General features: G+C 38.1%; 1 protein-coding gene across 2 annotated transcripts in view; it reads right to left on the bottom strand.

The window, feature by feature from the left end:
* Nucleotides 1-9,352: 9,352 nt before the first annotated feature.
* Nucleotides 9,353-25,769, bottom strand: part of EIF3H (eukaryotic translation initiation factor 3 subunit H) — an 86,327-nt gene continuing 69,910 nt past the window's right edge. For both annotated transcript variants that reach the window (XM_074808085.1, XM_074808164.1), the window contains 5 exons: nt 24,659-24,758; nt 23,120-23,269; nt 14,746-14,866; nt 12,036-12,168; nt 9,353-9,613 (listed from right to left, as the gene is read on the bottom strand). In XM_074808085.1, the coding sequence (XP_074664186.1) occupies nt 9,516-9,613; nt 12,036-12,168; nt 14,746-14,866; nt 23,120-23,269; nt 24,659-24,758 (602 nt within the window). In that variant the 3' untranslated portion in view covers nt 9,353-9,515. The remainder of the gene's footprint in view (nt 9,614-12,035; nt 12,169-14,745; nt 14,867-23,119; nt 23,270-24,658; nt 24,759-25,769) is intronic.

Below are 25,769 nucleotides of genomic sequence, written 5' to 3'. Positions count from 1 at the left end.
TTTTTGGGTCAGATGTTACTCCTGTCCCTGCACATTTTATTGGACATCAGCTCTCCTCTGCCAGGAATAGGCTCCTGCTTTCCAGGGAAGGTCAGTAAAACTCGACTTCAGTCACCGTCACCTCTCACTTTCAAACTGGGGAGGTGGCAGCACAGACTTCCCACCCCAGACGTACCAAAACCTCTCGCCTCCCTCTCTACTTCCTGGCATGTTGTGGGGAATGAAGCAGGCTGAGCAGAGTGGCTCAGCTCACAGATACAGCATATTTTCCCTGCAGGTATCTCAGACTGAAGGCTGTCTATACTATTCTACTATTTCAGAAGGCTTTCTATTTTTGTGCAGAGCAGCATGAAAATACTCCAGCTAGCTGGAATATGACAGCAGTCCTGCGATGTGAGTTATCTCAGGCAAAGATTCATACCACTGACTACTGGCTCCTAAAGCCAGCTCTAGTCTGACCCATGCCCTGGGCCTAAAAAAAAAAAAAAAGCCTCTGGGAACTCAAAACTGACACGAAACAGCATTAAAGATACTGTACACTTTCATGTGGACAAAAGAATTGCCTAGCACATACAAAATACAGAACAAAATAGCTTAGTATTTTAAACCTCTAAATGTCCTGAGACCCTAGGATGCCACTTGTTTACCTGCTATTTAATAGTGGCACCAGGCAGCAATCACCAGTTGAAAAGGGCAGCACCTTATATTATCAGGTTTTTTAGCTAAAAATGCAAGCAGTGTTTTTGGAATGGCTTTCTTGCCAGAGAGTGGTAAAAGCTATTTAAATGTGAATAATGCCACAGCATATGTGAGGGTGATGGAATAAGGTGCAGAGGTTGCAAGCAGAACTACAATGATAAAACATTAAATACCAATATGACTTTAGATATTTTATTATGTTCTCCTGAGAGTAGTAATTTTTGAGATATATGAAGCATTCAGAAAAATGGAATTGAACCCTTCATCACACAATTTTTTTTCTCTAATATTAAAAATGTAATTGTACCAGAAGCCATGGGGACTCCTATTTTCTTAATATACTTAAAGATTTTTACAAGCTAATGTTAAAACTGACTGAAATGCCATACACATTCTTGCTCACACTTAACTCTGGTCTGAAAGCTATTCACTTTAGTTTTGCATTGTGATGTCTATATTCTTGTATTCTTAATACTCACCAATTTCAACAGTACAAAATTCTGACATCATTCCTGAAAAGTCCGTGTTCACACAGAATCCAACAGTTTTACCATCAGCTTTAGTGGCAGCAGGCTTTAGCCCAGAAGTCTTAAATCTGATAGACATTAAAGATGGGGAAAATTTACTGGTTAATCTAATTTAGCTAGCACAAGAACATTCTCTACAAGGCCAAGGTTATTAATGGCAGCACAAGTAGCTGCATTTATGTGGAGGCTACTTAACATTTTCCATTGTAATACTCCACTTCAGGATAACTTTGAACAATTCAGGCTAAACATTCCTGATGTTAGCTGTCTGACTAACAGGATCTTTTTTGGGAAGCTTTTGCTCAAGGGATTCAGCTATTTCCAAGACTGAGGTTACAGAAAAGAAAAAAAAAAAAAAAACACAACCCAACATAAAAACTACAGTTTCACATGAAAAGCTCTGGTGCTTCCATAAAGTAAAACAAGAGTATAAAGTAAAACAAGAGTTTTGATCATCACCCTGCTGAAAATTCAAAGAATGACCAAGGGTGAAGGCTGAAAAAGAGCACAGAGTATGGCTGAAAAAAAATAACATGATGAGCTAATTACAGGATTAAGAAACATAAGAAATTAAAAGCAGGTGCTAAGTAGAGGCTAGGCAGAAAAACTTTGTCTGGCTGGTAGGGTTACAAGGCTAGGAGTGTTCATCACAGCTACGCATTTTGGCCTCCACACTGCTTTGCTATTTGGAAATAGCAAAGAAGCCCATTAACACCTCTCTGTTGTCAGGTACATATATCAAGTAATTGCATTGTGCTGGTGCTTTCCACTCTCTTAGCTCCGAGGGAGGATAGCTGTGCTTTCAATACAGCCTCAGAATACAGTTGGCATGGCAGTCTACAATAAAATCTGCTTTACTGAACTTTGGAAATCTGAGCCCTCAAGAGACAGGAAAAACTTGAATTGTCAGTGCAATCTTCGTCCAGTTACTCAGCACACAACCTTTTAATGGCCTAATCATGTACTATTTTCTCCATAAGATGTAATAATCAGGCAATTATACCTAGATTCTCCAAATGATATCAAGGACCTGCTGAGCATGGGCTGGATTGAGCATATGAAGCACTTTAAATGCATATGACAGACATGGCATCTGCCTTAAGGAGCTTACACTCTGAAAATACAGAAGAGACAGAATCGCTGCTTATTGCACTGGAGGAGCAAAGTGCTGGGATTCAAGGACCTGCTCAGGGCATTTATCTGGATCTACTGTATCCAGGTTTAGATACAGGATTCTTGCTAGGCTCATGTCTACATTGCCAGGCACTTGTGAATGATAAAGCAGCTCATGTTTCATATCAAGAAGAGCTGCTCTTTACACCTGTGTCTATCAACATCACTACCTATGCTCTAGTAACAGCAGTGGCAAGTTCACAGCTATTGCCTTGGTGGCAGGCGGAGGTGGTGGCAAGGAGAGCTTGTGGCTAGTGGACCACAAGACAGGGACAGGCTTCTCTCCAGGCATGGTGGTTTCCTCCTTTGGGACTGCTCAGCCCATAGCCCGGGTCCCCTTTTGCCTCCTTCAGCGAGGAAAGCCCTCCTACCTTTTGTAGGAGAAAAGCAAAGCTTTGGTTGTCCCAAGAGAGGAAGCAGTAGCCACCTACGAAGAGGATGAGAAATTTCAGATAGATGCCTGATTCATACTACTTTAGTCATTTAAAGATACCTGAAAAATACCATAAATGTACAAAAGGACTCTCTTCTAATAGTGTTGTGATCTAATGGAAAGTCTTATGACTTAAGAAATATTCATACCAACAAATGCTACAGGATTTGACTTTTATGCCAGCGTGTGTAATCTGCAGACAGTCACAATCCAGTCACTTCGTGACCACATAACTGGTTTAGTGGTCAATTCAGAAGCCTCTTTTCCTGTCATAAGTCACCTTATTTCCCTTCTACAGATATATAAAATGTCTGGGTATCCTTCCCAAGTAGAAATTTTTCCTTTGAGAGTGGGGGTTCATTAAATATTCATCGAAGTCTTATGAAAATCAATTATCAAATGGGAGAATTTTTCATTTCCGAGTAGCTTGTTCAACTGCAATCCACTCCAGGACAGATGCTGGTGGTCCATGCAAACTCAGATCTGCACAGCTTCCTCTTCACACACACCCCCAGTACTATGCACAGCTGTTGATATCAGCATAAATGGTTACACTGAGCTTCTCTAAAGAAACAGAGTTTATGCAGTTATGCAGTCTCTTAACTTCATTCTGATAACTTCTAAACTCATTGGGCAAGTGCAATGAGATGATAGATCAGTGGGCTGAGCTGCTGAGGTCCCAGAGCAGACCTGCACAACATGCAGTCCAAGAGGGGCTGGGAGCAGGCAGAGACAGGGCGCTGCTCCGCCAGGAGCCAGGCGGCCAAGGTAGAGCGCTGGACCAGCACACCTTCAAAAGAGGGAGAGTAAGAAACTCCTGGAGGGAGCTGAAGATATAATGTGGCAGTTGTGTGCAGGAGTCACAGCAAACAGCTATTTGTGGTTGAACTAAAAAGACCAAAAAGCCACAAGAAATTTAGTCCATGACTGCTTGTGCTCTCATATATAACTGTAGAAAGTGCTCTTCTATAAACTGAAAGTTGGGGGGTTTTTTTCCGCTAATTGTACTAGAAACCTAGATAGTGCTAGAACACTTCAAGAGTCACGTTAAAAGTGATTAAATTGAATATGACCTTGTAGTCCATGTAAACAAGTTGTTAACATCGTTGAAGCTCATAATTGCTAATCCTTTCAGAAAAGAGTTTTTTCATAGCTAGTAACAACAGATTTTCTTGACTACTGTGTTAAATGTTACAATTAATATGACCATGCTTTTTTTGCTTCAAAAAAATAAAAAACTGTGTGGAAGTTGCACATTTAGTCCAAAACAGAAACTGCTCAAGTGTTACAATCTGGTTGAAGACAGACTAGCCTGGATCATCATACTGCTTACTACTTCTTCTAAAATATCTAAATTGGTCATTATTAATTAGACTTCACTTTCAGGCATATTTATTACCACATCTTGAAACAGGCAAGTCTGTTGCAACTGGTGCATTCCAGTTATATGTTTTCCTGCCTTAGATGCAATCTGCAAGCCAATAATTAAATTTGCTAATGGTAAAGAAGCCAAGTGAAAGATTTGGGAACACAAAAATTAACCAATCCTGTGACACACAAAACCTCCTTTAAAACCTTTGATTCATTTTCAAACGTCAGGATACGTAAGCAAGCAAACACTGCACATGGGATGAGACCCCTGAATCTTTCAACTAGCTTTCAACTTTCTAATCTGTTGGATGTGACTCTCCATCTTTTACTGAGATAACAGATGAAATCACACAATGAATGATGAAAACAGGACACAATTTTGCATATAAGACTAAATTTGCATTGCTCTAATACAGAAAAAGAAAAAAAAAAATCAAGAGCTTGATGTATCATACAATATTTAAGGAACACCACTCTCAATAGTGAGATATTAATAAATCAATCATTTAAACTAGAATGGAAATCTTTGCTGCACACATTCTTTTCATCTTATAAAGCTTTTGAAGCCTTTAACTGTGTTTCTCACGGATAAATACATTGCTACCCTTCCTTGTTTAGTTTTACTGACACCCTAATGCCTTTTAATATCATTGTAAAATGGATCTGGCCATTTTTCCTCACATATAAATGTTTGCTTTAATTGAAGTAAGACATGAACTTTTCTCTCACTAAGAAGCCTTTTGCCAAAGCTGTTGTTTTTAAAGACATCCTCTACAGCTCTGTGCAATTCGCTACCTCTCAGCATATGATGAGTTGTGTCAACAGCAATCTGTTCTGTCAATTAAAAGATCAAAAAATAAAACACAGGCCCAACTTTGTATAAACCTCCTTCCAGTTGTAAAGTTGGTATGAAAACCCCTCCCTCTGGACTAGTCCCAAGGAGCAGCACCACCACCTCCTGAACAGTGTCAATGCATTCAGTCCCCTACAGCTGAAGACTAGGGGCACAAGAAAGCTGAACTCAGGACCATACCTGACACCTGAGCAACTGGAACTTCCATCATGACCTTGATGTTCAGATTACAAAATTTAAAGCATCTTTCCAACTGCAGACAAAGCTTTCCAGAAGAATTCATGGAAAAGTAAAGCACATAAGGACAGAAGGCATTGGATTTAAAGCAGTATGCTCTTTTTGCTTAAAAATCAACAAGCTGTGGGCAAAATCTGAAGAAAACTAAAAGGAAGCATAAAATCCAGGGGAAGAAAATGCACAGGAAGGGAAAATCATGAGGGGCATATCTCTCACCTGAGGGCTGGCAAACTGGATGAGAAGCAGTTCTACAGAGAGCAATTCAATTCCTCTTACTGCACACATTGCACATCTTCGGGCTGGTGATATTATTTGCATCACCAGCTCCTAACCACTCCTTAACAGAGCAGCAGGAGTCCTTTGACTATCAAGTGAGAACCATTAAATAGTGCTTGCTTCTTAAAGACGTCTCAGATTGTCACCAGTGATTTGTCATATCAGAGATGCATCAGAAAGCAAAAAAATCAGGCAAATACTGACCAACAAGAAGATTAATAAATGACTCTGTGCTCAGAAATTTGCAAAGCACAAAGAACATAAACACAAAGATGTCAGATGTTCGTTACAAGTGTTATTGGTTGCCACTGCCAATCCCATCCAACGTCCCTGTTAGCACTAAAAAGGACATCTGCAACCTCACCCAGACCTTCTCTACTCTGTATTCTGTGCAGTTGCTTACATCTGCACAAATGCCGTCCATTCTTACCTGGCAGTACCTTACACTCACGCTGTTCAGCTCTGCATAGAAGTCCAGACTTTGACAAAATGCAGAGTAGTGGACATTCAGCCTCTAAACCAGTTAAATATTTGGGGGAATATCATGTGGAACTGCAACGAAAAAGGACATAATAACCTCATGCAGAATTAACTGGGGAAAGCACCCCAGGTTTCCTTCGTGGGGGCAGTCAGTGCTAGAATGCGTACAGTCCAGATGGAGCTTGGTCCAACTTTGAAAATGACAAAAGGAGAAAGGCATACCAGTATGTATCTTGATGTCAAGATAAGGGCACACCAAGTATGTCTGTATTACAGAAAAGCGCTCTCCCATTTGGTTTAATTTTCCTTAAATATTAAGGATTAGTCTCTGATAACAACTGTGGTAGTTAACCATATCCAAGGAATTACACATATTTTCTTAGTTAACCAGGCAGATGGTTCACAGTTCAGCATCCTTTCCTACTGCCTGTCCCAAAGATGACCTCCGGGCTGTCAGTATAACCACACACATTTCAGATTGTTAGAAAGGCTCAGAGATGAACCTAGTCCACTTTGTGTTGTGGAACGAGCACACACCACCCATTACTGTGACTCCTCAGGGAGAGCGTTACCTCAAACTATAGGAGCACTGGCTTTCTAACTATTCATCAAGACCAAGTTGCATCCACCCCACTTCACACCAGCAAAACCCTTATGTTTTGTCTATACATGAAAAGGGATTTGAGTCAGAGAACTACCCCCTCCCATAAGCAGGCAGTCATGGCAGTATGCCCAAGCTAGTGCTACGATTAAGGGAGATGGCACTTCACATCCCACATAGGCTCAAATTATCTGTACAATTAGAGCATTTTACAAGGAACAGTAGGGCAGAGGAAGTAGATGTCACAGCAAAATCAGAGCTATACTGGTGAAGATCCCAAGTATTGACCAACTAGAAGAAATACTCGTTTTCTTCAGCATCAAAACTAAAATAATTGTCCCCTTTTTTCTCCTTTCAAACCCCTTTTGAAAGAATTGCACAACATGTATCTTAGAAAACTTGCTTGTAAGACTCATGGCAATTAGAGCTGGATTCCAAAGTAACATTTTCTCTTACGAGGATTATAGTTCTGCACAAATAAAAACCAATTACAAAACATTTATCTCAACACAGACCTGCGTGGTTAGGACTGTGACAGGAGAGATGATGGCTAAATGTGGACTATGTCTATAGCCAATGACGGCAGGGACGGTTTTCTCCTATGTGCACATTCGATCCCATGTGTGCATACGCATTACCTGTGGACGCATGATGGAGCTGGAACCCCAGCGCAGAGGCCTTGCTTGCCTCTGCAATGACAATAGGCTTGCTGACCGAAAAGAAGTTCTAACTTCTTTAGAGGGGGTTTTAAAAGACACTAATGTCACTGCATTTTTATTAGTATACAGAAAAGCCTTTCACAACCAAGGAAGGAGAAAAAATAGGTAGTGCTGTGACAATTAGAAATGGAAAAGATGGGTCTCATGGTGAATGAGCTTCCAGCTCACTCACATTAGGAAGAGAACACATAAAAGTGAAGTTCCAGGAATATAGTGGGGAAAGCTCACACTGAACCCAGCATGGAGACACAGCCCCATCCCTTTTAATTCCTTATCACCACAGCTCTTGATTCTCCTTTCTAGACCAACAGATTCAACTTGGCTCCACCTCCCTCACCCTTGGAGGCTTCCTCTAATTATTTCCACCATGACAAAAGACCAAAGTGTGACTCAGAACAGACTAGTCAAATCATCTCCAAAGTCTACTTACACCTCACCTACTTTTGTATCTTATTCCCCTGTCTGACTCAGATCCATACCTCTAGAAGCCACAAATCTCTACTGAAGTCTTCTGTATTTCTTCACGGACTTTAATTGACATTTAGCACATTAAATCTAGCTATATAAAATTCACTGATCTTGTTAAACTCCAGCACAGTAGAATATTACTGCCCTTTTTCTCACATTTACATCTTCAATCTTAAAGAACTAATTCAAAACACACAGCTTGTTTTTAACCTATTCCAAGTATTTATTTTGCTAACACCTCCTTTTGCAGACCTTCTAGTATGTATAATGTTACTGCTGCTTCCTTCTATACATAGTCACTACAGAGTCAGTCTTCTATTCCCAGTTATCCAGAAGATCATTTTTTCTATCTAAAATGTCTCATCTTAGTCTAATTACCTGCTCCTACTTCTGTTCCCTGGTGGTTATTTTGGTCCTTCAGAAAACTAGAAAATTAACATGGCTTGAATATCATTTGTATAGGAAATGAAACTCGATCATGTGGTAACTGTAGCAGGATACTTAACTAATCTTTGATTTCAAAGAAGTTGACTGTATGAAAGCTAAGACAAAGGTGTCCAAAGTTCCCAAGGCAAAAAATGAGACTGGCAATTTGCCAGATATGTGAGGGCTGAACAAAATTTGCATCCATATTTACATAAATACTGCAATCACTATAGTTGAGACTGGCAAAGAATTAGTTCTTCGTCTAACTCCCAATTTTCACACACTTCTGACTTTCCAGAACATAAACCTTAGAGGCTGAAATATTCCATGATAGGTTCATATTTAGAGGATGTTATTTATTTTAAAAGACCAAACCACACTCCTTCAGCCATTTTAGGCTCTCAGAACTCATCGCACATGACATGCAAGAAAGAACTCAAGGAAAAAAAAAGAAATCAATGACAGTGACACATGTGAGTTGCCATGTATTAAACCTTTAAATTAACATACTTATTAGAAAGGTAAGTAGCCCAAGTTCAGGAATAAAGGCACATCCAGATGGCAACGTTAATGCAGAGTAGGTATGGTGTACATTTAATGTACACTAGCTGCTCCAGGTTAGCTACTTCTACAGTTTCTGTCATGAAGATTTCAGTAGCACCACTGGATTTCAATACAGTTGGTGGCAGCAACAGAAAATGAAAACACAGCTTAGCATGATATGGTGGGGATCAGTCTCCACATAACACGAATTTTGTATGTTCTGAATGTGAAGCCTATGAAATATTTGTGATATGGAAGGTCCATCACACCATGCTGTCTAAACAGATTAAAATGAGCAACTGTTCCAAGTGAATAGCACATTATGGTTGTAAATTCTCAACCAGAACTGGGAAATCTTAAATTTCTTCTGTGAAGCCAGCTATACTGAACATTTGTAATAATTTTTTTTAATTTCAGATTCCAAGTTAAATAAAACCTGTATTATTTGCTATGACTAAACACGAATAACTGCCAAACATTTAGAAAACCTGAGTGACCACAAAAAATTCCAGTCCAATAGGGCCAACAAATAAGGAAATACTAAAATATCATTAAAATTTGCCTTTATTTTTCTTACAGGAGAATTCTACACAAACCAAGGTGACTGTTTTACAAGACTCTTTTCCCAGTACACTAAATTTTCAAGAGGATCATGAACAGTATAAAACTGTAAATAACTTTTCCTGTTGAGGGCTACAGCAAAATTTGTTCAGTTGTTGTAATCTTGGAGAGCCTGAGCCATGAAAAGCTTGCCCAGGTTCTGTGCGTTGAACTCCTTAATATTCTGGCAGTAGGTATTAATTTGACCTGTCAATAGAAAAGAAGAATAAACCCTTGTCAGTTTGGCAATTCAGAAAGACATCCTAGAACATTGTTTTTAAAAAGCTAAATGTGCATGAATCATTCAGGATTTATACAGAGAAGCAACCAAAACAGCTCAACTACTCTGTACTTAGGGATTTTACATTTTCAGTACTCCCAAATAGGTTTGGGAAGAAGAAACTAAATTAGCAGAATAGATAAACTGGTATGTTCAAAAAAACCTTAATTCTCCTACAATTCTATTATGTACAATTTCTGAAAAGACCTATGGCAATAAAAAGAATAAACAATTCTTGCTGCTGTATTGGAAGCTTAATGACATTAATTGTTCAATTTAGTTGCTCTAAAAATACTACAAGACTGAATTTCAGTTCTGTCCTTATGCATCTGCTGTCCCTATTAAAATATGTGTAAAAAATATTTTTCAGTAGCAGATTGAAAATTGTGGTACTCCTGTTTGACACTTTGCTAGACTTTTTTTCCACCTAGTATTTCACTTTATTAGCTATTTCAAAAATCATCAGGGTATGAAGACTTGTCAGTGCTTTACAAATCAAACATGCCCATCAAAACATTTTAATACACGTACTGCTACAAGTTATTTCCCTTGTTAACTAGGAATAGCAAAACATGAAGCCAGTTTAATCAAAATTAAGACTGTTTAGAAGGCCAATAAACTCTCAATTTAATGCTCTGTTTGAAAAGTTTTTAAATGCCTCAGAGACAAAAGAGCTAAGTTTTATTCTTTATCCACAAACTTTACCTCATCCAAGTTGAAGTGGATGCTTTCAATTCTTCCCCTGACTATGGTAAAAGAACAAATGAAGAGAGTGCTTTGGCTGAAAACTGTTTTTTCTTTTAAGTATAATAGTTTGCAATTCCTCCTCTTCTAAGAGATGATTCATCCTAAGCTATCACTTCATAAAACACATGTGTACACACATACACACTTCTGTTGCATTTTTAAGCTATGCTAAAGCTGAATGTTTAAATACTTTAATGCTGCTAGGATTCATTAACTGGTAAAAACTATCAAAACAATAGTTTTTTTGAAGAGTCTGGAAGGAATAATAAATCAAGAACATTATTTCTTCTAAAAGCAGCACTTATGACCAATGATAAACAGTATTAATATTAAAATAATAATCTCTTGGTCACTCCAAAATTTGAGTGGTGGTTCAGACTTACTTTTTTGTTGTTAAAGCATTCTTTTCTGTACAGTAAATTACCAGGAATTCGGCTTAATTTTCTCTCCGTACAAAATAAGGTGATAGCTGACTGATCCAAAAAGCTTGCTATAGTTAAACAATTTACTTTCTCATTACATTTTCCAAATTTAGATTGCTTATCAGAGCATCCAGGTTTTCTGCTCTGTTGTTGCCATTGTGAGGTCCCAGACACCAAACTGCAGCTACGTACTGCAGCATACCAGTAAAATGAAAAAACTGGGGAGCTGGGACCTATACCTATGTTTTGTTCCCATTTACATTTTCATTCACCTTGGGGTACAGAAAGATGGGGATAGTTTCCCTAAAACTCTGGCTGTAGAAATCAAAGAAATTATCCCAATTCTATGTGAAATTAAAAGTAAAGTCTTCTCAGCTGCCACAACAGTTCAACACCTAGTGATGTTATCAGTAACTCAGGGCTGCAGACAACTGCTCTTCTCAGAATCAGTAGTTCCAGCCCAAACAGCTTATTCCTGGCCTCTTCTCTGTACAGCCCCCTAACTTCTGGAGTTGAGGGAAGAGCTGGGGTATGAGTGCAGGGAACAGCTTACTGACTGCAGTAGTCACTACACACATTTGTGCTGAAAACCTGCTCTGTGGGGCACTTCTCCAGCTCTCCTTCAAAATCCCATTTCACCCTCTCAGAATGGAGCCAGGAAGAGGCTCTGGCTGCTGCTCCTGCCCCTTCCCATCAACCCAGGAGGCACAGATGGTGAAGCAGGAGCTAGGTACCATGGGAGAAAGTCTCCATAGATCAAGTTTGAAGCTTTATGAAGCCATTCTGGTTAAACATAGTGGCTTGATTTCAAAAAGCTACATATGTTCATATCTGTGTGGGTAATATGCCTCTGTTACTTACCTAGGTAGTTTAAAATTCTTCTATGTGTAGAAGCTTACTTTCTAACAGAGGCATGGACTGCCTACTAGTAATAAGGTTGTTTTTTTTAGTGTGGGGTTTTTTTTTTTTTAATACTTCAGACACTGTAGATCACAGGTTGAAACCACCGCCTTTGACCAAATGAAGGATAGTATTTGGAATACTACCAATGCCAAAATATCACACCATAATGGCAAAGGTAATGAAAAATTAAGATGTTTTTTAAGGTAACAACTGCACTTTTTCCCCGGCTAACATTCGTATATGAAACAATGAGTTAAGGAGGCTGCTAGCACGTTACCTGCAATAAGGAGTGACTCCATTCTTGGAGGAGGCTGTGGTGGTTTAAAAAGTTTATTGATATCCTCCTCAGGAAGAGGGGCTTCTCCTCGGCTTTGACGTTGTATATTTTCTTGCTGACGTCTCTGCTGGTACTGAAAATAAAGCAATACAAACAGAATGCAGCAGGACTTCCAAAGCAGCAAAAAGTTCTTCTTTTCAGATACTCTTTACCTAACCACCAGCACTTTTTAAAAATATACTTTTAAAATGCAATTCGGCTTATTTCAAATAATGCATATGCAATTCACATTTTATTTCAAGTCACTGGTAACAAGCGTTCCTCCTCCCCCCCCCGCCCCGGTTAGCACCTTAAATAGGTGAGGCACTGGAAAATTATGTGGTACTGAGGTGGTGGGGTTAATTTTTAAAATTTTTTCATACAGATAAATAGTGTATCTGATAGAAAGAATACAGCATGGTAGATAAAGGCCTCCATTTCCCCACGCAAAAACAGAAAACAAAGTTGGAATATGTAGGTATGAGAAGCCATTACTTCAGATAGTTATACAAACCAGAAATATTCCATTTTCCGCAAGTTAAAGGTCAAAACAGTATTAATAGGAAAGGGGAAGAGAACTTGATTAAACAAGGTATTTTAAGCCAAAAGATATTAACTCTAAACTGAGAACAAAGAGGTGCTGAAACAAACCATAATGGTTTATTTCTCCATTCCAGTTATTTAGATATTCTGCCACTTTGATGTCATTTCTTTGTGGGTTACCAGAGGATATACTAGAGTAGCAGTTTGTAGAAACTATTCTGCTGTAAAATAAAAAACCAAACAAAACCAAAAGAGATTTCAGTGCATCCCTTTGCCATGTAAATTACTCAAACTTTCTAAAAACTAAGGTAGACCACTTCTTTAGTTATTGGATAAACATTTGTTCTTGCAGAAGTACATACATTCAAAAATATCTATGTGAGATTTCATACTCTGTGTCACAGCCAGGAATTAGTTGTAAGGTTTGTCTATCGAAGCCCTCATATTCAACACACAAAAATTTTTAAAATAAACAGGCCAAAGAGTACAGGGTGTTTTCTCTCCCTTACTTAAATGTATCTGTGCATAAGAGTCTGAAAACAGTTCATACTTGGTGGCATACTCAAATTAAGTATTTTTTTTCCCCAGTAGTGACAAATACATGTTTTTGGACAATGTTAAAAATAAAATCTTAAATGCCCATATTTGTATGTGAATTGCATGTAGTTTCTTCTTTCTTTGCATTACCCCATTCACTTCTCAGCAGTCTGCCTATTATTCTCTATTGAAACGGCTTGCTCTTAATCACAATTGCTCCATTTTAAAAATGAAGTTAAGACCACTAACTATGCTGCAATGAGCCACTACTAAAGCAGCTATAGTTAGTAAAGAAATGAAGTGAGACACCATGGAACCTACTTTGCTCGGCTTTTCAAAATAAATAAATGCCCTTGTTATTAACAAAAGCCTTTGAAGTGGATGCCATCTTTCTATTCAAATCAGGCAGAAAAGGAAAAATTTTCTAAAGATAACATGCACGAAGTTTTTATGTCCTCAGGAATTACAAAGACAGGAGAGATCACTGATCATGTACTGCTTCCCTAAAGTATTCCCGGTTCAAGATACACTTTACTTACGTGAAAAAAGCCAATTTTGATTTTAATAGTCAGTGATGAAGCATTTCACATGAACCACAGGTGCTCTTTTTAATAATTAGCTACTTTGTGTAGCAATACCTGCAATATTTTATCTTTAAAGTGGCCTGGCCCATTTTCAGTTGGCCGATATTGAATCTTGTCATATCTGTCTGCTAGATTAAAGAGTTCAAATTTATTTTTCATGCAGGTACTTCTTGAGTAAGCAAGTCACTCATTAACTTAATTTATCACATGAAGTGAATTACATTCACTAAGAGCTGCTTTCCAGGCTTTTAAATCATTCTCATAGTGCTTTTTTCCAATTTACCAGCATTCTTCTATAATTAGACACAGTATTGCTTTATCAAATGCAGCAACAGCAAATGAAGTAATATCGTCTCCAAATCACAGAACTGTTCGTGTTGGAAGAGACCTCTGAAGGTCACCTTGTCCAACCCCTTCTGCTCAAGCAGGGCCACCTAGAGCCGGTCTCCACACTCTCAGTATTCTCTACTCACACTATTTGGGATTTTAAAGAGGCTCTTTGGCATCAGGAATTAAAAGTCAGCACCACCTGATCAATATCACTATCTACTGATACAAAACATGACTAAAATGTCATTTCCAAACAGAGAACAGTCCATTCTCTTAAATATGGACTATGTTTATTTCTAGGTGCATGACTACATGTGATGGTATTAAAACATGGTTTGTTTTGGAACAATCCACTTGTAGTTTCAGCTATTTCATTTCATTTACTAAACCTCTAATTCCTGTGTCCACAGCATATTTATCGATTATTTTGGCTTATCATAAATCACTAACAAACATGTAAAATAGCAAAGAAAGACCAATCCACACTACATGTCAGCAGAAGTGAATCTATTTGATAATTCCCCATTGACTAGCATATTTTATAAATCTACTTAGTGGGTATGTTTCTGTAAGAATTTTATCTCGACTAGAACCAAATTCATCTGTCTTAGTTAACACCACACAAACCATATTTTGTGGAAAAAAATCCTCTCAGTCAGGTTTTCCATGCTACTAACCTGGTGTTTCTGCTGCTGCTGTTTGCTTACATTCCTCAGGTAGGTATTGTATTTAACAATGTCTTGGCTCATCTCATCCACTCTGTCCATCAGCAGCTGCAGACTCTTTCCTAGATGATTACTGAAATACAAGAAACATTCATGAAAGATTGAATTTATTAAAAAAGTATTTAAAATTTAAAATTCATTTCAAGTCATTTGACCAGCATTTCTACACTAATGGCACAGTGTGCAAATTTTTAAGTTCCTGGTTATCTTTGTTCATATATTTATTTGATGATACTTTACATGGCATCTTCTTAACTAGCATCTTTGCCACATTGCAAATACCGTATTTAAGTGTTTTGGTCTTTGCAGGGAACCTCACAGTTATGAAAAAACAATGCCTTGTGTGAATTTACTGATATTACAGATGCAGGTCGAACGTTTCACAGAAAAAGTATGATGCTTTTCTGACATGTAACCCTGAACAATGTTCCAGGAGATGTGTTCAAAGAGTTTGGTTTCAAGTTTCTGCTAGATTTTTCACAAATATTTAACTATCCCTCTGCAGGGGTAGTTAAAATACTCTTCAGAACTCCGTCTCATTAACTAGTCTATCAAACCACGCCTGGAAGTTCAGCAGACATCACTTGATCTTAGCTGTTGAGAGGGAGTGTTGCATCCAGTCCAGCCAGCTCCACATTCCATACCATAGGCAACATGGAAGCTGCTAGGCTGGGTGGGTCCAGTTCCAGTTATGCGATCTATTGCCTTGGCCAGACAAATGCAGTCTGTTAAACAACTTTTATTGTAACCATTTTTAGAAGTAGATTCACTATTTTGCAGGAATGCTCAACTTAAGGTATAGCTTCCAAGTTAAAGTTTTGGAAGTTTTTAGGTTGGTGCCCATGGAGACAGTATTCATCCTAAATTGTGTTTACAGGGTAGTGCAGTAAAAGAAGGATACTTACTGCTCTCTATTGATCCCTCTGATCAGAACCTAGTTTGTTAGCTCTGATCTAAGTCTTACCCAGTCCTTGGCTGAAGACAAATGACTCTAAAAAGCTAAACTCCATCCTTCTCCTCAACTGAAATTCACTACTGCTCATGAAAGTTTCTTTCAAATAAAATGTTTGCTTCTCCACATTATCTGAGATTCTTTCTGCTTTTTACACTGCATTCCCACCATCCTACAGCCTATGGACTGGGGAAACTAACTGGAAGAGACAGGCATAAAGTGAAAAGGGAACCACAACGTAATACTACGCACATCCCTTTCTAAGTGTAAATTATTCCCCAAATCCATAGAACTCATAGCTGGAGACAGAAGCTGATAATGTACTAAGGCACTAGAGTATACCTGCTGAGAATGCAGCTAAAGACACCCTTACCTCTGAGTACTAGGACAGTTATTTCACTAGCTGAACTGCCTGCTCACTGAACAAAAGGTTGTATCAGTAACTTCAGAACACAATTTATTTACAAGCCAGAGTTTTAAATCTCAGTTGCACACATGAGCAGATGGTGAGGAGGTCTTCAGCTACACAGAAGCAAGAAAGGCGCCACTATAATAATTATTTTTAAACTTCTTGGGGTTTTTTTGGTTGAACATTTCAAGCACATGATATTTGGAACTGTGGAATATTGCCATGGCTAGGGGTGTGCATATTTTCAGGTTTTTATAGAGTTTATATTATACAGAATTAGTGTTACAACTGGATATTATCAGAAATGCCTATGTAGGTACACACTAATAGCCTTGTAGGGTATATGGACATCAGGAATACATAATTATTTTACAGATAGTGTCCATATGAAATATAGCTCATTATAAAGAATGATTTTACGTGAATCTCTTTGGGACCAGTGTAGTACAGCAGAATAGAAAAACAGAGAGTTATTGTTAGAAGTTGCAGTAATATAGTGTTTGCTCTCATTGCCAGGGAAACAAAAAGCTAAAAAACAGATAACTTAAACAGATGTGAACTGAGACATGAAGTGATAAGTATGCTGCAAATACAGGACTAGCTTTTTCCTCAGTTCTCATGTGGCTGATACTCCTTTTTGCTCCATCTCTTAAAAAAATAGAAAGACCAATAGGAAGTAATTTGTAAAAATGTATATATACAATGTTTAAGCAAGTTTTATTCAGCTGAAGTTTATTCTGGTGAGATTCAGGAAATCAAACCACATTGCTCCAGCCCATAAGACTCATCATACACTTACTCTGCCCAAAGTCTCTCTCAGGTACCTCCTCACCTTGGGCACTCCCCTACAGCAGATCTCAAAGATCACACTGCTAGGTACCTAAATGCCCCCTGCACATCAATGCAACTAAAAAAATTAAAAATAAAAAAATTTTTTAAAGGGGGTGCCAGTAGATGCTGCTCACATCCCCATTAAGATTCACTTTCCTACAAGGCTCTGTGATAGTCAAATGTAGACAATGTGGAGCTCAGCACCTGCATTTGTTGTTCTTCTGATGGCATCAGTAATAAAGAAATAGCATTTTCAATGAAGTGTTTCAGTCAGCTGATTCAGCAACAGAGTCAATTAAATCGAGTTTACATTTAGATTAGCAAGTAGTGTAGACCAACAGCAACAGATCTATAAAGCAAAACAGCTGGTGCTGACAAACCAGTGTCCACACTACCTGTGTTTCAGGGGGTTTCTTATCGCTAGTTCTGACATAGTCCAGTGATCATTAGCAGCTGAAGCACAGTAGGTGCTCCTAAAGCCTATTTTCAGTTTAGCTTCATGTGAAATGAGTCAGGTCTGAGATCACCCAGTGGTGATGATCTGAGCACACTCTTGAAGTGAACTGAAATACATCGCTCCACCTTCAGATAGCACCAGACCACACCTCAGCTATCAATGAATCTTTGTGGGAGAAAAATATCAGCTGCAGAACTGCCATCATACTGAGCATCAGAAAGTCCACACATGTGGACTGTGGGATTTTTTTAGGGGAGAAATATAGATAATAAAGGGGGAAAAAACAGAATGGAGCCTCTCCTGCAGTTAGGACAGTGAAAAAAATATCTGACGTGTGGATTCTTACACATGTAATGAGGAAATAATCTAATGAGAGCACTTCTTCACCAGAATTGTTATTAGGATCACTCACCTGTAGCTTGGATGACAACCAAAAATGCCAAAAAAGGACAAACATGTACAAACTGTGGAAAAAAACCAGACTAGAAAGTATAGCCTGCAAAGCACTTTCTCATGATGTGAATTTTTTGGGGGTATAATCCTACACACAAAGGGGCAGATATAAACTCAAGTCCTTGACACATGGTTCTGATTCCTTGTTTATCAATTATCAAAGGTCAAATGATTCTGAGGGTGAGAAGTAGAAACCCATGAACAGAGTAGCCTAATCTGCAGAAAACAGTCATGATCCTTTCTGTCTTGTTCTTCCTGCTGGTGAGCCTTGCATTTGGCTCATTGGCACCCACAAAAGGAGAAAGAAACAACTATACATCAACTAAACTTACAGATCACTCACTACACGAGGGCACCCTGTTAGGATACAGATCTGGCTAAGAGACCTGAATGCAAGTCCCCCTCTTCCTGAGGTAATGCTTGTACCACCAGAGGCTCCCTTTGAGGAGATATTTTAAGGAGAGCAAAGGTGCAGTTTTCTGCTGCCAGCAAAGCCAGTTTAAGAGGTTCCAGCATCAGCATCTTTCTGCCTCTCTCTCCCTCTTTGCCCAAGGATTACAGCACTCTCAGCTGTATGGATTCAGCTGTTTGCGTGGGCACACTTCAAATGCTTTCAGTGAAATAGTCTACTGTAAATGCAAAAACACCCTCTGTTGGGATTTTTTTTTTTAGGGAGGCTGAGCAAAAGGCTGGAAGGGAAGAGTGGGAGCCTGACTTTTTCCACCAGACTATTCCACAAAGCTATTTGTACAGCCATATTCTGAAACAGATGAGGGAATAAAAATCTTTGAGGGTGAGAGGGGTGTAGAGAGGAAATGGGGGTAGTGGGGAAGAATGATGCAGCAGCTGGGGCTGGAACCTCAAACTGTCTTCGTTTCTGTAGGATTCATAATGGGGAACTACACATGAAGTCCACATTTACTTCAGCATCTTTAATCAGGAAAGGATTCCAGACACACACTCACTAAAGGTCTGAAACACCCAGAACGCAGTCTCAAGTCAGACACCAAAGCTTCAAAGAGAGGCAGCACTTCACATATCGTTCTCAGTTTCCCATGTCCTGCTCATTAGTTCTGTCTACACACAGCTCATGGGCCTCAGCTTGCACTTTTGGAGAAGTCCACCTACCTACCTGGCCCGTGACAGAGCAGAGGCACCCAGCCTCCAAGATCTGAATTCCTGTGCTGTACCTAGACACCTCATTTTGGGGTATAACAATTCTGAAGCTGGAGGTGTCCAAAAAAGATGGTCCCCTAACTTGCCTACAATCACCACAAATGGATGCCCTTATTTATTTCATTTTATTTTGCTTGTACCCTTGCTAAGGAAGATGAGAACAGGGAGCAGTAAGAGGAAGCATAAAAAAATGCTGTATCTGCTGCTCGTTTTTCCACTTTCCATCAGCTCTACTGAGGCCCCTCTCAGAGTCACTGTTTTTCAGGAAAGGTGCCACTCTGTGCAGTGTTTCTCCTCCTGGTGGGAACAGCTTTGGGTGGATTAGAGAGGTACTGCTGGGTAAAGCACATCTTTTTGATTAAATATTTCTAAGGAACATTCCCACCGCTTAGTAGAACTTGTTTACGTCTCAGCATTTCAGCCTGAGTTCAACCTGTGCTCTTTTTAAGAGGATTTTGTTTGAATGAGATATGTAAGTCAGGAGTCTTGAGCTCCATTCCCTTTTCTATTCCGACTTTGATGTGTGCCTTTGGGCAACACATTTACCCTCTCTCTGTCAGCTTCCCCCATCTGCAAATTAGAGATTTTCATAATTATCTTAATAATCCGTTAAGCACATTGAGATTTTTGAATAAGCAGTACAATGTATAAAGGTTAATATTGTTTTCAAAAGCCAAAGTAACCCTTCCTTATGTCACTTTTGCAAAAATACTGCATCTGATGTTTGAAAAATATATCTGCCAAGTAGATGTTACTGCAGTAAATGTTCAGCACATGTTTGCTTCTACTGACGCACACTATTAGAAAAATTGCTTGAGACAAATTGAGATATTATAGAACAACCCTATTATGAAGCTAGACCACAAAAAAGCTTTTTTTAATTTAAACTAGATCATCAATAGAATAGGGAAGAGATGGATGAGAATGGGAAAGTTGGTTGTAATTATTTCTCTGAAGATCTGGAACATTATCTGACAGGGTTTTAATTCTTGAGTCTCTATCAAAAGACTGGCAGTACTCCAAGGTCTTCAAGACATTTTGGTCCTTAAGGGTAGCAGGAGGAGTTTGAGCAAAAGGCCTTTACTTGCTATTACTTGTAGCCTTATGCTATTCTGCCTTCAACTTCCTTCCCTAGAATATTCCAGTCAATTCAGATTTCACAGAGAAACACAAATTTATGCCCAAAAAAGTAAACTACTCTATACAATTATCACAAATGTATTTCAAAAGAAGACAGACATTAAGGTGCAGACAAAGTACCTCAAATAGGTACAGTTTCAAACTCAGACAAGGTGGGTGGCTGAACATGTGAGAATCTTGATGAAACAAACTCTCCAGAGAACTATGGGTAAATAAATTCATTGCCAAAACCATTGCTTCAGAAGATTAAAAAAGGTTCAGGGATGCTCCCAAAGCACTCAAAGAAACCCCAGAAAGCCCAACCAACCCCCCCCCCCCCCCCCCCCCAAAAAGTAGCCTTAAAGTTACTGCCAACTAATTCTACAACAGCAAAGTTAAGTAAGGAGGATATGCACCAAAATTAAAAGTTTGTATCTGAGATGTTTTAGCCACAAATATTCACAGACAAAAATAAGGAAATGCAAAGTGAAAATAAAACTCTAGAATAGTGGGGGTTTGAGCTCCCCTGCTTCAAGCAATATATTCTCTGACAGAGAAATCTTCGTTGCTGAATTCAAGTAAAAACTAGTTAAATATTTCAGCATGCAGTATAACTCATCCTACCTTGAATATATAAACATTAAAATGTTTTCATTTGCCAGCTGACGAGTTATACCAATGTAAGATATCACTTCATGTAACCTGCCTGGTAACTAAAACCAGCTATATAAAATGTTTAAAAAAAAAAAAAAGACACATAAAAAAACCTCCAAATAAACCCACTGGGGTTATTTACAAAACTTTATCCCCTTCAAACCAAACTAGAGCACCTTAAGTTTCTCAAACACACCAGGTGAGACAGAATGCCACCAGGAAAGTCAGTTCAGGAGACGTAATTCAGAAATACCTCTGAAAACTGATGAATCTGTTGAATTAATTCCCCATTATTGGGAAATTTTAGACTTCAATAAGCTCAAGAAATTGCTGCCAGTATACAGGACAGTCACTGGGTAAGTTCAAAGAAACACACTTAATTGAAAAGGCACTTTTAACCATGTTTATCAAGAATCCAGTTCCACCTGTGTCATCATCAAGAACACTGCTGCACTGCTCCAAGAAAACACACACAGAAAAGAAACTTTGATTCACTAAGAAAAAAGTTATCCATTTTTTTCCTTTTGAGAAGGATTCCTAAACAGAAATGGTGAAGTTTCCTTTTTCTTTTGGGCTCATGTTTCATTTGTTCACTTTTCATCCTGTTTACTGATATGAGGACCGACACAAAAGCCTGTCTTGCACCATGCTATTAACACTGTCATTCCAGAAAGGAAATTAATTTGTATGGTTCTTATCTTTTATCTTGAGTCAGGGCAGTGGTACAGAACAGATACCACGTAAGATGTAAAACTGATTAAAAACTTCAACTGTGGTTTGTGATCCGTTTAAATTAATTTCCATTTCCAAAATTGTGTCATGTGACTAGCGGTAGCCCATGCTAGGACTCAGGGTGCTGGGTAATCCCAACCATTTTTACAGGAGCAAACCCATAGAAACAATCAAGAGCAATGCTGTCAGGTCACCAAGAAATGTGATGGTCCTCCTTTTCACAGTAAAGTAGTAGAGCTCGTGAGCAATCACTGTCATCTCCTACATCCAGTGCCCATCCCCTTCGCAGATGGTAAAAGCTTTGTGATCTTTGACCAAGGAAAGAGCCTGTCAGAAAGCCTGCAAAGTCAAGCAGACTCGACATCCTGTCAAAAATTTTTCACTTTGTTAATTCCAAGGTGCAAAGTCACAACTTTACTAGACAAAATTAATGACTAAGTATCTCTTGCAACATTTATAAATTTCCTGGCAGAGTTCAACCCTATACTGTTCTCTCTTGACCAATTTCTCTAAAAGCTATTAGATCCCTCAATACATCCACATAAATTCAAGTAAAGAAAATAGAGTGGAAAATTTCTGCTAACTTGGGCAATATGTGGACCACCAGCAATATGGATCCATTAACAGCCTTATATGATGGGGGTATGTGTGGAAGGAAAAAAAAAAAAAGGAAAAAAGAGGCCACTAGCATTCAGCTAACTTGGTTGTCAGAAGGGATCAGAATCTTGTCAGACAATACCTTGATGTAGAAAGAAAGTGTTACACCCCAGAAACCTATTAGTGAATACATCCCAGTTTAAACACGCAACAAGATACTGCATCATTTGGTGTATCTGGTTATTTTGATCAGCTCAATAATAATCTAATTAACATATGTACTGTGCTGGGCAAGATTTAAGCACCACCAAATTTCTGATCATGCTGCTAGAGGTCATGCCTTCTTTGTTATCATAAACGTATTGTCAGGGCAAAGCGCTACAAGAACAAGAAGTTATTCTTAGATATGAGAAGATCATTCTAGAAACTCTTAAACAATTTCTGACATCATGAATGCTGGCTGTCATGACAATCAGTCTGAGCATTTTTGCCAGTTTCTCAGATAGACCCTTTATTCTTTTACTTTATTTTCAAATGAATCCTGCTACCAAAGTAGAACCAATGTGATTTATTTTTTATTAAAATAATTTATAGAATTACTTAAGGAATATTTAACAAAACCAGTTTTCACTTCCAGATCTATTTGCCTGAATTTTCTGAATGCCAGTACTTTCCTAAAAAATATACACTACTGAAAAGATTGTACACTTCATGCAGTACAGGTATATGCGGATTACAGACTGAATTTAATCCTTGAATCTAATGCTTTGTTTCACCACACAGTTTTTCCTTCAGCAAAAGAACATGAAGGGTAAAGTCTTAACCCTGTTAGAAGTCAAGGCAAAGCTTCCACAGACTGTAATGAGGCTGGGATTTCACCCAAGGTGTTAAACTGTGGTTTGGGAAAGCGAATAAAAATACATCCATTATTGTAACAAGTACTTACCTGCTAGCCAGACTGAGCAATTCATGTCTATCGGCTACTGCAGATTTCTTTTCCAGTTCCCACAACATCACATTGATCAGGTATGAATTCTTAATTACAATGGGCACTTCTTCAAACATGTTTTCATAAGCAATACTTGCTTTTTTCAAGCTGTGAAAAAAGTTTTAAAATATTTATTCATATAACCAGTAACTCTCTTGTTCTTTTTGTTGCTCCAGCAATTGACAATTTTGTAAAATATCTTGATTTTTATAGTTCCACAATCAAACAAAAATCAAGTTTTGGTAAGAGAGCGTTTGCATGGCAAAACCTCACATTTACAAAGACTAGAAAAAGCTGTTCTAAGAAAAACTCTCCGAAGTCAAGCAGCCGTTTGCTTGCTAATACATTACTTACATGAAAAAGCCTCCAGCAAAAGACTGTACTGACAGGATTAACTCTGCCCCTTCCAAAATATTCTACTGATTTCCCTGCCATCAGGGTTTCTTAAATAGAAGTGACCAGCTAGTCACCACATGACATTGAAATACCTTTAAAATCATAAATGCTACAATGAAAAATAATTTCACCAACAGCTGAATAATTATAATTTTTACTGACCAAAAATTAGATTGACAAAATAGGGTGTGTTTTGAAATAATTAAATTTCATGGGGGATATTAAATATAAATTTCCAGTGTATATTTCTTTTACAATAAGCACATAAAAACTATTTCTACTGCTTTATAATAAACAGTAATACCTTTCATAAAATCTGGAAATAAAGACATTATCTATACGTTTCTAAGGAAATATATCCTTAACTTCCTTGTATGCATACTGGATTTTGGAATAAAAACTTTTGCCTTCTCTCCCCGCCTTTTTTTTTTTTTTTGACTAAGCACAGACTTGTTTGTTCATCATGCAAATGTTATGTTTAGACACCAAGAAATGAAATGATTCTGTTTTTCCTCAACGAAGAAAGTTTAACAAGTGCTTGTGCTTTTGCCGTTGAACACCAAACTGTTTGAGGAAAAAGATGACGGCCAAGGCCTACATCTATCACAAGAGGCTAATCTTCTGAAACAGAGTAATTATCCAACTTTACTCCAGAAGATTGTGTCCACATGGGGGAGTTAATTTGGAATAAATACAGAAGAACAGCTATTCCAGAATACCTGTTCAATTTTCCTTCTGGAAAAAAAAAGCTTAAAGACAGACCAGCTATTTCCCTTTTTCCACTTCTTTTTTTATATTTTTGACTTTGTTCCCAGATACAGCTATCTTCACCTTGGTCCTTACAGCCAGCCCACTGACCATCTCCAAAAATCAGTTCAAGTTCCACCACTTCAGTCCTTATTTAGATGCCCAAAGACAGACTTTCATGCCTTCTCAGCCCGCTCTATCAGTGCATGTCTATCGCTAGCCATATATATCATTTCCCCAGCGCGCGCTATTACATGAGATTTTAAAATACAGTATTTCATCATCCCATGTACCCTTCTGTCTCCTAAGTAATTCAGCAAAACCTATGACAAAACATTCTTTTAAGTTACTTACGCTTCTGGAGAGAAGTCTTTTTCTTTGCAAACTTCCATCAGTTTGGGAGTCAGCCTATATGCCTTTAGTGACAAAGACCCTTGGGCAGTCTTAATGGGATCTATAATTAAAGGAAGCACATTATTACTACCCCCAGATTGCCTCTTTTTTTAATATCTGAATGAAACAGGAGAAAAATAACTAATTAGCCCTATTAAAAAAAAATTAAGACAACCAACACAGAAAAGACTATAGTGGAAGTAAACCTATTGTATTCAAATGTAAAATACATCCAACTATATACAGTGAAGCTAATTAATAAACTTAACTTGGAAAACATGGGGGGATATAGACCCATTCTACTCACATCTTTATTTCCCCATTAAAGGTCTAGTTCACATTTTCTTTTCTTTCATATGAACCATTCACATAACTTATGTAAGAGCTACCTCATTTAAATAAAGATTTTTCCCTCCAGTCATTATGCAGTAAATCAAAATATTCATTAAACTACATTTCATACAAAAAAATTTGTAATTTTAGAGTAGCAATAAGCTAATTCAGATCAAGTTGCCCTGCTGCTTTGTGCATAACAATGTAACTGGTATATAAAAAGATCAGTTTTGCCTTGACATACTCTACTGAATTTAGGGGGAAATTTTCTAAACAAACTGTTACATTCCTAGGACAAAGAAGCTTAACACTTGCAGCATGATAACAGCTGAAGCATGCCAACATGAGAATAAAAGCTGTGTTAACATTCATGTTGTCTGAAACTTAACACAGTAAAACTTTTAGCAATCGGTGATAAAATGAAAACCAAAATAGACTGAAACAAGTGGAAAATTCATCAAGGTCTGATGATGCAATGTTTCCAGCCAATATAAGTATACTTTAACAACTTGTTCTTTACTGTAATCCAATTGTTAACATACTGAAACAATTTTGGGGCAGCTCATAAGATTGATCGTATTCATTAGTATTTTTTCTGACAGATACTCAGGACGTTACATTTACTTCTCAGCTGGAAACTATATGCAAGTCTGCCAGATATGGCAAACTGTGAGTGTTTGGGGAGGGGGAGGCTATAAAGCTGTTAAATTGCCTACGGTTCTGATACAGCACAGAACAT

The sequence above is a fragment of the Strix aluco genome, chromosome 1 (assembly GCF_031877795.1).
Source record: "Strix aluco isolate bStrAlu1 chromosome 1, bStrAlu1.hap1, whole genome shotgun sequence".
Taxonomy (NCBI): Eukaryota; Metazoa; Chordata; class Aves; order Strigiformes; family Strigidae; genus Strix; species Strix aluco.
This window is presented reverse-complemented; position numbering and strand designations above follow the sequence as displayed.